The 16,534-nt window shown below is 40.8% G+C and overlaps 1 protein-coding gene across 1 annotated transcript in view; it reads left to right on the top strand.

The window, feature by feature from the left end:
* CCDC6 (coiled-coil domain containing 6) overlaps window positions 1–16,534 on the top strand; it is a 109,874-nt gene that overhangs the window by 53,782 nt on the left and 39,558 nt on the right. Inside the window, exon 3 of the mRNA XM_029931726.1 lies at window positions 14,858–14,986. Within this exon, the coding sequence (XP_029787586.1) occupies window positions 14,858–14,986 (129 nt within the window). The remainder of the gene's footprint in view (window positions 1–14,857; window positions 14,987–16,534) is intronic.

The raw sequence follows: 16,534 nt of genomic DNA, 5'->3' as shown, positions 1-16,534 counted from the left end.
TGGGGGAGCACTTCCTAAGACTGTAGCTAGTCATGGTTGAACTTGAAGAATCTGGACAAATGAATACTTTTTTTTTTAATGTTTCTTATTTATCTTAGAGAGAGAGAGTGCAAGCAGGGGAGGGGCAGAGAGAGAGAGGGAGACACAGAATCTGAAGACAGGCTCCAGGCTCTGAGCTAGCTGTCAGCACAGAGCCCGATGCGGGGCTTGAACCCACGAACCGTGAGATCATGACCTGAGCTGAAGCCAGACAGTTAACCAACTGAGCCACCCAGGCACCCTGACGAATACTTAACATGTCTCTGAGTCCTCTCAGGAATCTTAGGTTCTTGGGCTGTGTGTGTGTGTGTGTATATACATATGTACACACACATATAAAGTTCACACACATATATACATTGTAGGAAAATATATACATAACATAAAATTTGTCATTTCACCCATTTTTATGTGTATAATGCAGTGGCATTAGGTACACTGCTGTGCAACCATCACCACTATTCATCCCCAGAATTTCTTGAAAACCAAACTCTCTGTACCCATTAAACAGATACTCCTCATGTCCCCTTCCTGGTTCTTAGGCCCTTGAAAAGAGATGGGTGGCAGGGAGTTGAGGTTGAGGTCCCTGGCATGGTCTAGAGCTGTTGTGTTCTGGGCATGACAGACGATCTGTCACTTTAGACCTCAGCTATCACAACACACAGTTTTGTGGTGGAACCGCCAGGCCCTCCTCTGGTGTTGGCCAGTTGGAGATAGGTCATTGAGCTACAGGGGGAAGGGCTGTCACCCTCTGTTATCCTTCCCCCAGGCTTCCCTCAGAATTCCATCCCCTTCTTTGTTGAGGGCTCACATTTTCTGCCTCCCAGTGTGGAAGAACTGGTCTCCATCTGGAGATTTCTTCGACTAACTGGCACCAATAGACTTTTCTAATTGCGTAATTACTTTAATATGGCTCTCTAGGATGCTGCTTCTAGATAGACTTTGTTTTTAAAGCCTGAGAAGGGAAACTGTGTGCAGGTGTAGCTCGTACACAAATGAGTGAGTTGACCTGTTCTCCATGAAAGTATTTCACCTTTTTCACCACAAGGCCACTGGGCGGTTATTTGTAGAACAGTTTTGGTTTTGTCGCCATGCTTTGACTACTGTCTCTCACAGTGTTTGGATGGTGCTTTTATGTGCATTTCAAAGGGATTCTTTGGATCTGAGAACAAGCTGAGATTATTTCTGTGGAGGAGATCCTTCCCTTCCCATCTGCCATAACAGAACTGGTATCTAATAGCTTTACAAATGGAAGTTTAACTGTGAATGAGAGGAAATCTTTATGTCCTAGAAGATCAAGTTTGGAAGATAGCTTAAATATTTTCACATATGTTAAGCATCACTAAAACAAAAACACAAAAAAAACATGTTTTCTTTCTTGCTTTTGTATATATCCTATAGATGGTCAGAAAATTATACTTTGATTTTATGGAAACCTGTTTGAAAAATCTGCATCCTTTTGAGCCCAGACCATGGAATTGATTATCTGATTGAGAATTGTCCCAAAAAGGACCTTCTGGTACTTTTGCTAAGTTCAGCAGAAGCCTGCATCTGAACCAAATTCAGCTCTGGAACACCTCAAAGAAAAGTTGTAGTTTAACCAGAAATTTTAATTAAAATTTGCAAGAAATGTTTTGGGAACAAACTCATTACATTTTGATATATAACATGTACATTAGAAAAAAAATCTAAAAGACTATTTTCCAAAATGTTAGTTGTGATTATACTTGGGTGCTAAGCTTATGGGTTATGTTAATTTTCTTATATCCCTTATTATCTTGTAAAAGCAACCTACATTACTTTTGTAATTAGAAAATATCTTATTTCCTAAAAGGGAAATTTAAAAATTTTGATGCCTCTTTTGTCCTTACCTTTTGGAACCATCTGTGTAATTGGCTCAGAGTTCTCTTGTAGCTGTGACTGTCATACACCATAGTGCACTGAAGCCCACTGTAGACTTGGGTGCATTTGCAAGTGATAGAAGATTCTGGAATGATCAAATCATTAAGAACCAGTATTATCAAACCAGTTTAATAACTGGCTTAACTCTCTTGTCAGTCCTAATAAGATTTATTCCACTGACCCTCAGTCTTAAAACTATTTTTTTAAAATAATTCTTAACTTCCCTGTTAACTGCCAATAACCAATCATGCAAATTGAAAGATCTGTCATTGGTAATGGCTTGAGCAATCCTGTATTTTTTTTCACTTGCTTTGATATAAGCCTGATGTATCAAGTTTACTTCCTGCTCTATGAGAAGTCCTGTTCTTGTCTGCAATCTTCTCAACCAGTACTGCTGCCAAGAGCTAATGAATGAATACTTTTTCTTTTTTTAAAGCCCTGGAACAGGGCTAAGATAAGAAAGGTACTGGGTATTACATATATATATATATATATATATATATATATATATGTATATCTGACTTTTCAATCTAATCCAACTTTTAAATTTTAGACCTTAAAATAACAAATAGGTTAATAGTTTTTTATTTTGATTCATATTTGAAATTGGCTCTGGTCCTCAGAAAATAATGCCACTATCACTAGAATAGAAATTATTATATCCTTATGGGAGGGCATATTCTTATTGATGATTCAAAGTACTTAAGAATAACACTCTTCTGGATCTCTTGTTCGATGGAATGGCTTTATTATTACTTACTGACGTGGTCCTTGAGGTTAGAGTGGCTTCTGGAACGCGTGTAGTTGATGTCTCCTAGCATCCACAGAAAGGTGAGACAGAAAAGGACGGAAGTTGAGGGCAAAAGCCACTGCTGAAGGTGCCACTACCCAATGACTGATAGCCAAGCAGTTCAAGGGACATCCTGCAAAAGCATTATTCCTCTGTCCCTTTGCACAGGAATAAAACTAACAGAAAGATTTCAAGTAAGTCCCTGAATCTGCCTCTTCATCTAGACAAAGGCTTACCACTTGGTTTACCCTTTCCTTCTCCTCCCCTCAGTTCTGGAGGAGTGGTTTCTCCTTCAGGTACAATTTTAATGGCTGTGTTCTCTGGAGAGTGTGCTCCCCAGCCCCAGACAGGCCGTGTCTTAGGGTAGCAGGCATGCCTGCGGGCACAGCCGGTGAGCATAGGGTTTCAGGTCCCTTCTTGTCAAGCATGTGCACCAGAATGTGAGACTGCCTCTCACCCCAACTGCAGTGATTTTGTTTGTGCAGGTAGCAAAATCACATGTGAGGGAAGTAAATAGCTAATGAAACTCTCTAGCTGATTTTAAAGGCATCTAGGCTAGGATGGCCATTGCGTCTGTTCAGATGAACCCTATTTCTCCCCTCCCCGTGGCAGAGAAGAGACTTTGAAATATGTACTTCATTAAGGGGGCCAGAGCAGTCACTCTCTTGGTTTTTATCAGGGCTATTAATGCTGATCTGAAAAATTTGCTGTTACCTATAGCTCATGGAACAGTAGGGTCAGAGGTGCATGCACGTGTGTGTGCATGCACACATGTGTGTTAGTTTTCATTACAGATTATCTGAACTTCAGCATTGTCTGTTCTTTGTTTCTTTTCTTGGAGCAAGGGACTCATACATTGTATTTTCCAGTACATATGCAAAGGGCTCCCGGGATGTTTTTAATGCATTTTAAATGTTGCAGCGTCCAGGGGCCAAATTATGAGCCAGAATTTTCCTGTTTAGTAGCCTGCCAGAAATGTCTGTCCAACACAATTTGCATTATGATTAGAAAATACAATAAACGTGATGCAGATGAGGGGCACCTAGGTGGCTCAGGCATTGTGATCTCATGGTTAATGGGTTCGAGCCCTACGTTGGGGTCTGTGCTGACAGCTCAGAGCCAGGAGCCTGCTTCAGATTCTGTGTCTCCCTCTCTCTCTGCTCCTCCCCTACTTATGCTTTGTCTCTCTCTGTCTCTCAAAAATGAATAAATATTTTTTTTAAGATTTTTTAAAAAGGTGACATAGTTGTTTAGTCTTTAAGAAATCATGGAATTTCTTCCCAAGTGTGTACATGTATATTGACTAGAGCTAGATTGGCTGTGCCAGTGTGGACTCCTAAATGTAAGGGCAATAGTAGAGGCTTTCAAGCTTCTCATGACTTCTTTAGAAAGTGTGGGGAAAATTCAGATAGAGAGAAAGCAAATGTAGACGGACAATGAAATTAAAAATAAGGAGACAAAGCTGGAGTGGGAGCTCACTTTATTCACCAGGATAGAAGGAGCATGATTATTTCTAGTTGAAAAGATGAATCTGGCTCCACTGAAGACGGACTTTCTAGCCATCATTCAAAACACTTTTTTAAATGACTTTAAAACTTTGCAGTTATCAGTGTTGCCATGTTTTGCACTTCTTGGCTAGGTTTTCGATTTCAAAACCATTGACAGTCAGCCCAATCAGTAATTACCTTAAAATACTGAGCTACCTTCACTTTCCTTTCTTTCTCTTGATTCATTAAAGGTGTGGTCTTGTTTGAATTCACGGTGATGTCTCAAGTTAGAATGAATTCTTTCTTTGGGCTGAACACTGTATTCCTCAGAAGAAGAAAGAGCTAGATTTTACAAAATGCATTTTCATTGCAGTTGGCTGACTCCAGGCCTAAAGGATTTCTTTATCTTGTTTCTAGAGCATCTTTTAAAAATTTTCTCCTAGGGGCGTGTGGGTAGCTCAGTCGCTTAAGTGTCTGACTTTGGTTCAGGTCATGATCTCACAGTTTGTGGGCTCAAGCCCTGCATGGGGTTCTGTGCTGACAGCTTAGAGCCTGGAGCCTGCTTTGGATTCTGTGTCTCCATCTCTCTCTCTGCCCCTTTCCTGCTTGTGCTCTTTGTCTCTCTGTCTCTCAAACACACACACACACACACACACACACACACACACACACACACACATACACACAAACAAATGTTAAAAAATTTTTGTTTAAGATTTTCTCCTAACGAGATTTCTCTAGAGGCATTAATGCTTTAAACAGCTTCATGTTGTGGGGAATCTGGCAAACTCAAGCTTAGTCCACTGGGTATTCTAGGTGGATGGGAAGCCCAGTGTTGTAGTGGAGCCATCTGTTTGGACATGAGGGCTTATAGGGCACCTGGGTGGCTCAGTTGGTTGAGCATCTGACTTAATTTTGGTTCAGGTCATGATCCCAGGGTTGTGGGGCCAAGCCCTACATTGGGCTCTGCGCTGAACATGGAGCCTGCTTAAGATTCTCTCCTCTCTCTCCTCTCTCTCCTCGCCTGCCCCTCTTCCCATCTTGTACTCTCTCTTTCTTCTTCTCCCTCTGCTCTTCTCCCTATCTTGTGCTCTCTCTCTAAAAAAAAATATAAAAAGTAAGAAAAAAAAGAAATGAAGGCTTGTCCTCGATGTTGAGAATGTTGACAAGAAAATAGCATTTAAAAAATAATTTTCTGGAAGGACCTAGCTATTGCCTTGCAAAAATTATTTGTGCCTTCCCCTCTAGAAGGTGACAGATTAGGTTATTCAGAGAAACCTCACTGAGAATAAATAAAACCTACCCAGAATGCTCTTAAATATTTTTTAAAAAAGCATGAAGAACTAGCAAGATGGAGAAGGCCTGCTGGACTGTGATCTGGGGGAGTTAGGGATGGAGAAGACCCAGGTTCCCAGGGCTGGTTTTATCCTGAGCATTTGCTATTTCTCCTGGAACAGCAGAGAACCTGAGCTGTACTATGGTCATTGTGTGAAGCTGAGGTTACAGAAGTTAAAGCCCAGGGTTGACCAAAGATGGAGACAGTGGTAAATGACCCTCACTTTAATCATGAACCTCATGATAAGAACAAACCAGTTGTTGTAGTTAAAAAAAAATTTTTTTAACGTTTATTTTTGAGAGAGACAGAGAGCGTGGGCAGGGGAGGGGCAGAGAGAGAGGGAGACACAGAAGCTGAAGCAGTTTCCAGGCTCCAAGCTGTTAACACAGACCCCAATGTGCGGCTTGAACTCACAAACCGTGAGATCCTGACCTGAGTGGAAGTCAGATGCTCAACCGACTGAGTTACCCAGATGCCCCAAGAATAAACCAGTTTTGCATCACCTGGTGAACCAGAGATCATGAGCTTTTGTTTTGGATTAAGGTAGACCCAGTCTTCTGGTGTCTGGCAGAAGAAAACATAATTTTCTGGAAGATACCATCATTCTAGACCACAAAATTTCACATAAATACAATTTCAAATATGTTGCCGAGCACTCAAGGAGAACCAGATATAAGGGGATATGAGATTTCATGGATGTAAACCAGTAGCAATGAGAGAACAGAAATAGACTTCAATGATACTTTAGACACTGGAATTAACAGACACAGACTCCAGAGCAACCATGCTTACTATTTTCAAAGAAATAAAGACCAAGCTTAAAATCTTTGTTAGGAAACAGGAAACCTGTCAGAGTTTTTTTGCAACTGTTCAAAAAGGAGAGTGAATAACTCGTAAATAATTGTATATGACAATACACTTGAAATATTTTCATTATTATTTTTAGTCTTTTTTCTAATGTATGTTTTTGAGAGAGTGCCGAATTGGGGAACGACAGAGAGAGGGGGACAGAGGATCCAAAGCAGGCTCTGCACTGAGAGCTACAAGCCCAATGTAGGGCTCAAACTCATGAACTGTGAGATCATGACTTGAGCCGAAGTTGGACGCTTAACCAACTGAGCAACCCAGGTGCCCAGCATGTTTGAAATTTCAGATGAAATGGACAAATTAATAGAAAAACATACTTTCTACAACTGGCTGAGGAAAAATAGAAAACATGAACTTTTTAACCATTAGAGGATTTGAATAAGTGAGAAGCAGCCCTTTGTAGTGAGAAAATTGTAGGCTCAAGTGGTTTCACGGAGAATGTACCAAACATTCAAGGCCAAAATGCAGGTGATCTTTGAACAACCCCTCCTCCCCATCCACCCCCAATCAACATCTGTGTATAACTTTTATTTCCCCTGAAAAACTTAACCACTAATAGTGTCCCACTGACTGGAGGCTGTACCATAACATAAATGATCAATGAATGCATATTTTGTACATTATTTATGGTGTTATATACCATACTTTCACAATAAAGTAAGACTAGAGAAAAGAAAATGCTCTTAAGCAAATCATAAGAGGGAGACCTCGGTGGTTCAGTGTGTTAAGTTCTGTCTCTTGATTTCAGTTCATGTTTGCTCACAGTTTGTGAGATCTAGCACCATATTGGGCTCTGTGCTGAGAGCATGCAGCCTGCTTGGGATTGTGTTTGTCCCTTTCTTTCTGCTCCTTCCCCACTTAGGCTTGCTTTCTTCTCTTTCTCAAAATAAAAAATAAACTTAAAAAAAGGAGAAAATACATTAATAGTATGTTACTGTATTTGTTAGGGAGAAAAGTATGCCTATAAGTGGATTTCTGAGGGAAGAACTTTGAAGCTGGAGGGGACAGGAAAGTGCTAAGGCCTTGGATGGGATCATGCCTGCCACATTGGAGAAGCAGCAGAGAGGCCAATGTGGTTGTAGTGGAGTCTTGGAGGGAAAGGAGTAAGAGTTGAGATTGAGGAGGTAATGGGTACTGGAGTTTTGGTGGCCAGTATGCAGATCACATAGAGCTATTGAGCCACAGTCAGGAGTTTGGCTTTCACTCTGTGGTGGGAGCCTTCGGGGTCAGGAAAGGGGTTTGAACAAAGTAGTGACATGATCTTGCCTTGATTGCTATGTCAAGAAGAGATTATGGAGTGGAGGCCAAGGTGGGAGCTAGGGTGTCTATTAGAAGGCTATTCCATAATCCACACTGAGAGATGGGGTGGGTTGGTCTAGGATGTGGTAGTAAAGATGGTGACATTGGATTCTTGGTACATTTTGAAGGAATATCCTATTGGATTTAAAGATGGATTAGAAGTGGGTGTGAACAAAAGACAGATGCAAAATAGACTTAGAGATTTTGGCTTCCATGATTGGAAGAATAGTAAACCATAATTTAAGGTGGGAAAGGCAATAAGTGGAGTAGACTTGAAGTGAGAAGGTCAGAAGTTAATTGTCTAGACATCCATATAGAGATTACAGATTGGCAGCAGGATAGATTTCTGTCAACAGAAATTTGGGAGTATTGTCATGAAATAATGCTTAAAGAAGAAGAGCAAAGACATGTCATTGGAAATCATGCAAAGAGAATGCAAGGACAGGCCACAGAGTGGGAGAAGATATTTGCAGCCTGTAGAGCCAACACGAGACTACAAATTAGTAAGAAAAATGGACAGCCCCAAAGAAATTGGATAGAGACTTGAACAGACTCTGCATAAGCAGATAGGCACATAAGCAGTAAGCAAATGAACTGGTACACATTAGTAATCAAAAAAGGCAAAGTAAAACCTAAGAAGATATTACCAGGGAGGTCTTCTGTGTGCTTTCAGAGAATGGAAATGGTTGCAACTGCTTTTAGAGCAATTTGGCATTACCTAATGATATTGGAAACATTCATTGTCTCTGACTCAGTAGAGTCAGTCCTGTATATATTTCATAATGTGTGTGTATGTGCACCATATGTATACAAGAATGTTTTTTTGTGGCATTGTACGTAATAGTAAAAAACCAGAAATGACTCAAATACCCATTGTCCATGGAATAAATTGTGCTTATCCAACTGGATATCATAAGGCAGTAAAAATACTGTTAGACTCAGTAATATGCGTGAATGAAATCCTAAGTTTATTTAGCAGAAGAAGCTGAACGAAAATGAACAAGAAACTAAGCAAAACTAATGTTTAGAAATACATAGGCAATATTTCTTTTAAAGAAAAAGTGCAAGGAGCTCTTACTGTAAGTGAGAATCAGGAGAGTGATCACCGCTCAGGGATGGAGAGCTGTGATGTGGAAGGGTACACTAGGCTCTGGGAGGGAGCAGGCAGTGTTAACATTTGTTGACTTAGGTGATGGTCACCTGAGAGCACTGTATATGTAGTAATGGCACCTTTTATACTTACCTAGTTGTCTTGTTATCCTGAGGCTTAATCTAGGGGAACGGTGTAAAGGAAGTGAGGCTGTTATCTCTCCAGTCATTGTTTGCATGGACAAGCCATTTGTACATATCTGGAGTGGAATTCGGTACATCCTAGTCACTGCTGTTCATGGAGCTTGCAGTCCTGTAAGAGTGATGAGAATGTATACAGGTGCTTGAGGGTAGCAACACACATCAGGGATAAGGACAAAGGCTGTGAAGGCAGAGAGCTGGATTTACCCCTCATCAGCAGTATGACTTTGGGCAAGCTACTTGACCTCTCTAAGCTGTGTTTTTCTTTGTAAAACGCAGATGATAGTATCTGGCAAAGTTATGGCCATATAAAATGCTTGGTACATAATAACTCGTGCCTTGAAGTGTTAGCTGCTTTTAGAAGTAGCTAATGGAAAGGTATGAAACCTGAACTAGACATTATCATGCACACAAGTACAATGTGCTCATGACAGCTTAAAGAAGGGGAGGATACATTATGTCGGGGGCAGGTGGGAAGGCACTGTGGAAGATGTTTTTTGACCCTTCACTCACTTTGACTAGGTTGGAGGGAAGAATTCAGGCTACAGCATGACCAGGACTGTGGAGGCAGGGGTGTGCAGTCCCTGGGACCAGAGTGATCTCCAGAAGTGTTTGCCCAGCATCATGGGTTTCAGTGTTTTAAATTCATTTTTTTAGGAAAAGAGTCTTTAGAGAAATACATGAACTTTGCTTTTAACACAGTTATAACCACGTGCTGTGCTTTGGCACATCCATTCTTTGTTAGGTGTCTGAACCCTGAAGGCATTTATATTCTTGAACCTTAGACCATCACTTGGGCAGAGTGGGAAATACCATCCAGAACATGGAAAGCATGGGAAACTTGGGTAGGGATTGGATTACAGAAGGACTTGATGTCATGCCAATGATGTTATACCTTTGCAGGTAGTAGGGAACCATTGAAGGGTTTTGAACAGAGTGTTGAAGTATTAGGGTTTGTCTGCCAGGATGATCTACACTGAATCTGGGGAGATTCATTAGGAGGCTTTGGCAGTGTCCCAGTGAAGAAGAATAAAAGACTTGAGCTAGATTGAGGCCATGAGCATAGAAGAAGAGGGTGGTTTGACAGCTGCTCTGGAGGCTGACTAAATGCCAATTGTTAACTGATATGAGTTGTTGATTGAGAATAATGGTACCAGTAACAGAAGGGGTTTGGAGGTGGGAATAAGTGTGGGCCCAAGAGACATTTAGTGGTGATATAATGAATTTGAAGTGGGAAGCTGACTTTCTGCTCCGACTGCTCCATAGAGCGGTTAAAAAGTTGGTTCATAAAAGACTCAATGTCTTTTGACCTAGCTTTGAACTTTTTTTATAAAGCTTCTGTGAATAATATGATAATTGTGTTTGACAGCCCAATGACTTCATGTAGTTATTGTCCTATGGTGGTCTTTACTTGGTCCAGTGCAGTTAGTTCTATGCTGGTTGTGGGATGGAGGTGATGCGTTCACAGAAGTATTAGCCTGGGCCAGTGAGAACCAATGTGGGAGCATCTTGGGTTTATTCTGAATTGCATTGAGAAAGCTGGATCCTGGGGCTGGTGGCTGGAGGCTTGCCTCACTTGGCATTGGCTGGATGGACAACAAACCTAGACTTGCAAACACGGTTCACCCAGCCTAGGGTTTTGCAAACCTGCCGCATGCTGGGTGGGAGGCCTGGCCCGACAGCCGAACTACATGTGTACCTGTGATGGTTCTCTTAGGTGAAGAGTTTGCAGTGCTTTAGTTGGTAGTGAGAATTCTGCCCAGAGTAAAGGTCATATAGTGAAGAATTCTGGAATCTCTTATACAAGAGGCCTGGGTCACAGAAGTGGCTCCAGAAAGTCGGTAAATTATAAAAAAGATGGCAGTGAGTGATTGAACGATGCTTAAGCCTAGACTAATTTAGATCAAATTAATGTTGCACTTATCTTTTTTAATAGGCTGGAAGCTTGCTTTAGGGCTTCATCTATAATGAATGGATTAACAAAATGCTCAAGTTTTAATATTTATAGGTTTATAAATTGTATCTTTGCTTATGGCTGTTTCGGTGATGTTGGGTTTTGTTTTGTTTTGTTTTGGTTTTTTGATGGCGAAACCTAAGGAGCAAACTTTTATTCATACAGCCCTAATTCCATTGAAAATGTGCTGCCAGTGGATCATCTGTTACATAATATAATTTCCATTCTAGCTTTTTTTATTAATGTTAACAATATATTGCACAAGTAGGAGTTATAAAACTCTTGCATAATCTTTGTGATTGACTTTATAAAGTGTATTTATAGAAAATTCTGATTTTAAAAAAATTACTCTGCCTAATAAGCATTTTGCTTTAGATGTAATTTAAGGCACACTCATGAGTTTATTTCAAACACATTAATAGAATTTGCTTATTTACTTCTCAGTTTGAATGATTTTTGCTCTAGTTCAGGAACACTGACCTTGGAAGATTTAAAGTTGCTCATAAAGTGTTAAGACCTTTTATTATGCCTACATTGAAGGTGCCACCGACACTGGAGTTTATTTCTGAAAGCTGGCTTGTGTCACTCTGAATCAGGCTCCCTTTGGAGTTTTTGTGGTGTCATGAGCCACGACTTACAGGCAGGTGGATTGGGGATATTGGTTCAAGCCCCGTTGGGGCCAAATGACTTGAATTTACATGGTATCTGTTTAAAACCAACAGTTTCTGAATGTTCCTCAGGCAGACTCTGCAGTGGTTAGCTCCTCAAGATCCCTTCCTGCTCTCTCTCCTTCTCTTGCTCGTCGGAACGCTCATGACTTTGAAGGGGGTGTCTCTGTATTTCTCTGTGTGTTTCTCTTTGTATTGGTGGTTTCTTTGTTCCAAGGAAGAACCCTGTTTCCTGCTTCTAGTGCTCTATTCAGAAATTCTATGCTCTTCCCTGAAATTGCCTGTCACCTGAGAGACGGCAGAACAAAGCAAGCAGCAAAGCTGTTTGTTCCAGCCCTGACTTTCGGGGGATGATGCACACGTGCATCGTTGGCAGACATCTCAGATGGCTTGATCTTTTCCAAATAGGTTGTTGTAACCTAGGGATCTCACTTGAGTTCTGGTGACAGCAGCTTTCCCATCAGATTTTCCTTAGGGGATAGCTCTTGAGAGGGAAAAGCCTCTTAAAATGGAGAGCTTTTATGGATTTTATTACTAGTTTAATCTGTATTCTTAAAGGAAATACCTAATCAGATATTGACAATATAGACCATCTGTCTAAATAGGAGTATTTTCCTGTAAGCCAATGACTGCCTTACCTTTTCCTCAGATTAACATTCTGTGACAACTGCAGCTTTGTGGGCCAGACCTGTTTCAACATTAGATTGCATCCTTTATTGTTTTAATTTACCTCAGGGCAGAAGAATAATGCTAAAAAGAAGGGGGGGGTGTTGTTCTTTCAAATAAAAATGGCAGCAATTGAAAGCATATTGGAGGAAAACATACTCACTATAAATATTACTATGCAAAGCGTTTAAAGGTTTTAAGACTAAAGTTCATTTTTCTAAAGCCAGTAGATATCATTTAAGCTTGGTGTTCATACACTGTTCTAGGGCAAGGCTGACAGCTTCACTCTCCATGTCCCCTGCGTCTAACGTTGTACCTACAGATGGAGGACAAAGAGGTAGTGTCATGAAGTAAAAGTGTTGGGTGGGGACAGGCCTGCTTTGCTGTTTCTTCCTCATGAGTGGAATTGTCGCATCGGGGTCTTTTGTGTCTGAAGTGCCAGGAGCTCTTCTTGTTCTCTCTTGGTTTCTCTTCTTCTTTTAATTACTGCTTGATCTTGCAGAACCTGAGTTTTAAAGAGTGAGCTAAAAATAGACTTGTCACTAAGTACCTCCTTGCATCTGCTGCTTTTCTGGGTCCCTGCAAGGTTGACCAGCTGTTTTTGGAGTTGCACATCAAAAACAGTTGAAGGAAGAACAGTGTCTGTTTAGTCAACATTTCCAGTGTTAGAAGTCTGTCAGACTTTAAACTTTTTTTTTAACCAAACGTGTGCTTACAGAGCAGTGGTAACTGTATCAGTGTGGTGAGGGTTCAGCGCAGCCATTTGGAGGTTGCTCAAGCCTGGCTAATCTTTCTGGGCTGCCTGTCTCATCATATGCAGGGTTTACTAAGAGACACAGCATCCTCCAGGCCGCCATCCGTGGCAGCCTGTTTTCTTTTGGGTCATGTGACTCTCTAAACACCAAGGATGTACTAGACGCTAGCAGACTGTGAAGTGGATTCCTCCTAGGTTTGCTCAGGATCCAGTGGGAGAATGCTGACTTGGGGTTCAGAGCAGAATGCAGGTCCCAGACTCCACCACCTTCCAGCTGAATTATCTTGGTCCACTCACCTATTTTGTCATATATGAAGTGGGAGCGATCACACCTGCCTAATGCATATGGAGAACCTGGTACATAGTTATCTGCCTGAAGGAATGATTTTGAAGGTAAAAGTAGGGAGCAGTGTCATTTTAGAGCCCACCTATGTGTTTCATTGTTTTTAGTAGCTTATACCTAATCTCCCCTTGGTTTTGAAAATATCAGGCCATCTTGCTGTTGTTCTCTCCAACCCCTGCTATGAATCAACACAACATCCCAGTTGAGAATGTTAGAGATAATGTGTAGAACCCCAGTTGTTATTTTCCTTCATTCCCTTTTGGTTTGATGGTCGGGGTACCTTTTAAAAAAAACTTTTCAGGGGCACCTGAATGGCTCAGTTGGTTGAGCATCTGACTTCGGCTTAGGTCATGAACTCACAGTTCGTGGGTTCAAGCCCTGCATCAGGCTCTGTGCTTATAGCTAGCTCAGAGCCTGCAGCCTGTCCCCAGCTTTTGTCTCTCCATCTCTCTGTCCCTCCCTGCTCACACTGTCTCTCTCTCTCTCACAAAAAATAAAACATAAAAAAAACTTTTCAGTGACACGATAACCTTATCTTTTATTTTTTATTTTTATTTTATTAGAGAGACAGCAGGAGGGGAAGGCAGGAAGGGAGAGGAGAGAGGGGAGAGGGAATGTTAAGCAGGCTCAATGAAGAGCCCTGCATGGGATTTGATCCCACGACCTTGGGATCATGACCTGAGCCAAAATCAAGAGTTGGACGCTCAACTGACTGAGCCACACAGGCACCCCAACCTTATATTTTACCTGCATAAAAGGCCTCCCTCCTGGTCTTTTAGGAAAGATGTGGGAGGTGTGATGTATAGTCTCATTATAGAAAGATAATTAATTGTACTGGTTTTTGCTAAAGGATACTTAATAATATATTGGGACAGAGCATTCAAAATAATTTACTGAATATGTTTTGTGATTGTGACATGTCTTCCTTCTTTACACACATATAAATCTGAGTAAACGAATTCATTTAATTAAAACTGACAGTGTAAAATTTCTATTTTTAATTTAATTTTTATGATGTTACAAAGTGAAAAGTACTGAAGGGTGTGTGTATTTGAATAGTAATATTTTTTGAAAAAGTTAATTTTATATTTTGAAGTTTCCATCCTTACCTCGTCCTTTGCTTACCAATTCCTCTCTACAGAAGCAACAACTTAGATGTTTTTAAAAACCAAACAATCTGTATTTAATCATGGTTTGATGCTCAGGTGTATTTGCCTTATCATTTGTGGCCTTTGGACCCAGGCCAGGAATCTTCGTACGTGTGCTCTTAACTTTTGGTCGTAAGTTAGAGCAGCCCAGGAGCAGGTTACTCACTAGGTGTGCACTTCGGTGTCCACACAGATGAGGGTTGTGACTTGTGGGATGACCCCTCTTACTTGGTGTAGCCAGCTTGTGGAGCTGGTGTCTCCGTGGCTTTTGAGTGTCTCAAGTCCCATGTCTGTGATTTTTTTCCATTTTCCAGTTGCAGCATGAGAAAGCTGAACTAGAACAGCATCTCGAACAAGAGCAGGAATTCCAGGTCAACAAACTGATGAAGAAAATTAAAAAACTGGAGAATGATACCATTTCTAAGCAGCTTACGTTAGAACAGGTAAGAATCTTTTTTCTCATATTATCAACTTCTTTTTGGCCTCAGATACCGTGGGGCATGTGAGTGAAAAATAGTTTTCAGCTGTTTCTTCCCACAGTGGAGACTTCATTTCTGTAGAAAGATTGACAAGTCTGCCCAGCACTTGTTCTCTCTCACACACGCTCTCCTTTTTGTAACTGCAATTAATAAAGTTTCTGGAGATACATTGTGATGTACTAATGTATAGGCAGGAAATGTTAGGTTCCTTTTACAAAGGGAGAAGTATGTGTTTTTAACCACAGGACAGTTTCTGTGAAAGTTCCTGAGACAGTGTTGCTGTGGAACTGAAATTTTTTTCAGGGGTTCTTAAGAAGAAGCAATTAGCATTTTTCTTCTTTGAATGATCAGCAGTATTGTATGAATCCTATCTTTTCCCACCAAGATAGGGATGCACACATTTGGTTGCTTATCCTGCCTCAGCCTCTCATTAGTTGTATGGCCTTGCATTACCTTCTTGGGCCCAACTTTTCCATTCGTAAACAGAGAAGGGCAAACTAAAATCAAGATTGGCGAGCTTACCCAGCTACAAAAGGCAGCAAGTCATAGTGTACAATCCCCTTTGTCCACTGCCCTCAGCACACATTGGTGTTTGAGCCCGGTCCTCGCCTCGGGAGTCCCAACTGGGTCTTGTGCAGAATTGTGGACAGCCATTAATGGTCAGCCCATCTGTGTTAGTGTGTCAGACAAAAGTACCTGTTATCCCTAATCTAGATGCTTCCTAATGCTTTTTCCCCAATCAAATGTCCTAAGATTTTACTTTCACTACGATCATTATAAGAAGCTGACCATACTTTACAGTGATCTGGTTTCCATGTAAAATTTAGTATACTGATGAAGGTCTTCTAGCTCTTCGTAGTTTCAGTCCTGATTGCCAGTTTAATGGTTTGGCTAAACCATTCATGTAAAGTTGTTTGATTTATTCCAACTTTAGGGTCTTTCTGTGCATCTTAGTCCATGCTCACTGGTTCTGAAATCTACCCAGGACCATTCCATTTCCATTATTATACCTGAGAATGAAACGGTGATGGGAATGTCAGGTTTGAGAGAAAGTCCAGATTGGTTTTAAACTAATCTAACTGACTTGTTTTCCATGTTTGTTATTCTCGTATCTCCCTGTATGAAAGGGAGGAATGTCACTGGGTTTTCTATGATTGTGAATAATGGTCCTAAAAACATTTCTCTGTTCCTTCCAGGTAAAAGAAAAAAAAAAAGGTCTATTTTCAAAGGTTGGCTATTTGATACACATCCAGAGTAATCTGTACCTTGGAATTCAGATGCAGTATCTAAATTTAGAAAAATCCTACCACACACTGTTGAAAAACATTTTGTTCAAAGTTCACCTGTTTAATTCCTAGGGTAGGTGATAACCAGTTCTGATCAAGTTAAAGCTTTGAAGATTCTTGTTGAAGGTCCCTGACACAGCAAGTACTTGGTACTAGTACTTGTTCATCAAGAGCTAACCAAGTGACCAAATGGAATTCTCAGAGCTTTGAATTGTGAGAACTTCAC

This window comes from Suricata suricatta, chromosome 2, assembly GCF_006229205.1.
Source record: "Suricata suricatta isolate VVHF042 chromosome 2, meerkat_22Aug2017_6uvM2_HiC, whole genome shotgun sequence".
Classification (NCBI taxonomy): domain Eukaryota; kingdom Metazoa; phylum Chordata; class Mammalia; order Carnivora; family Herpestidae; genus Suricata; species Suricata suricatta.
Note: the sequence above shows the minus strand (reverse complement) of the source record. Positions and strands in the feature narration are given on the sequence as shown.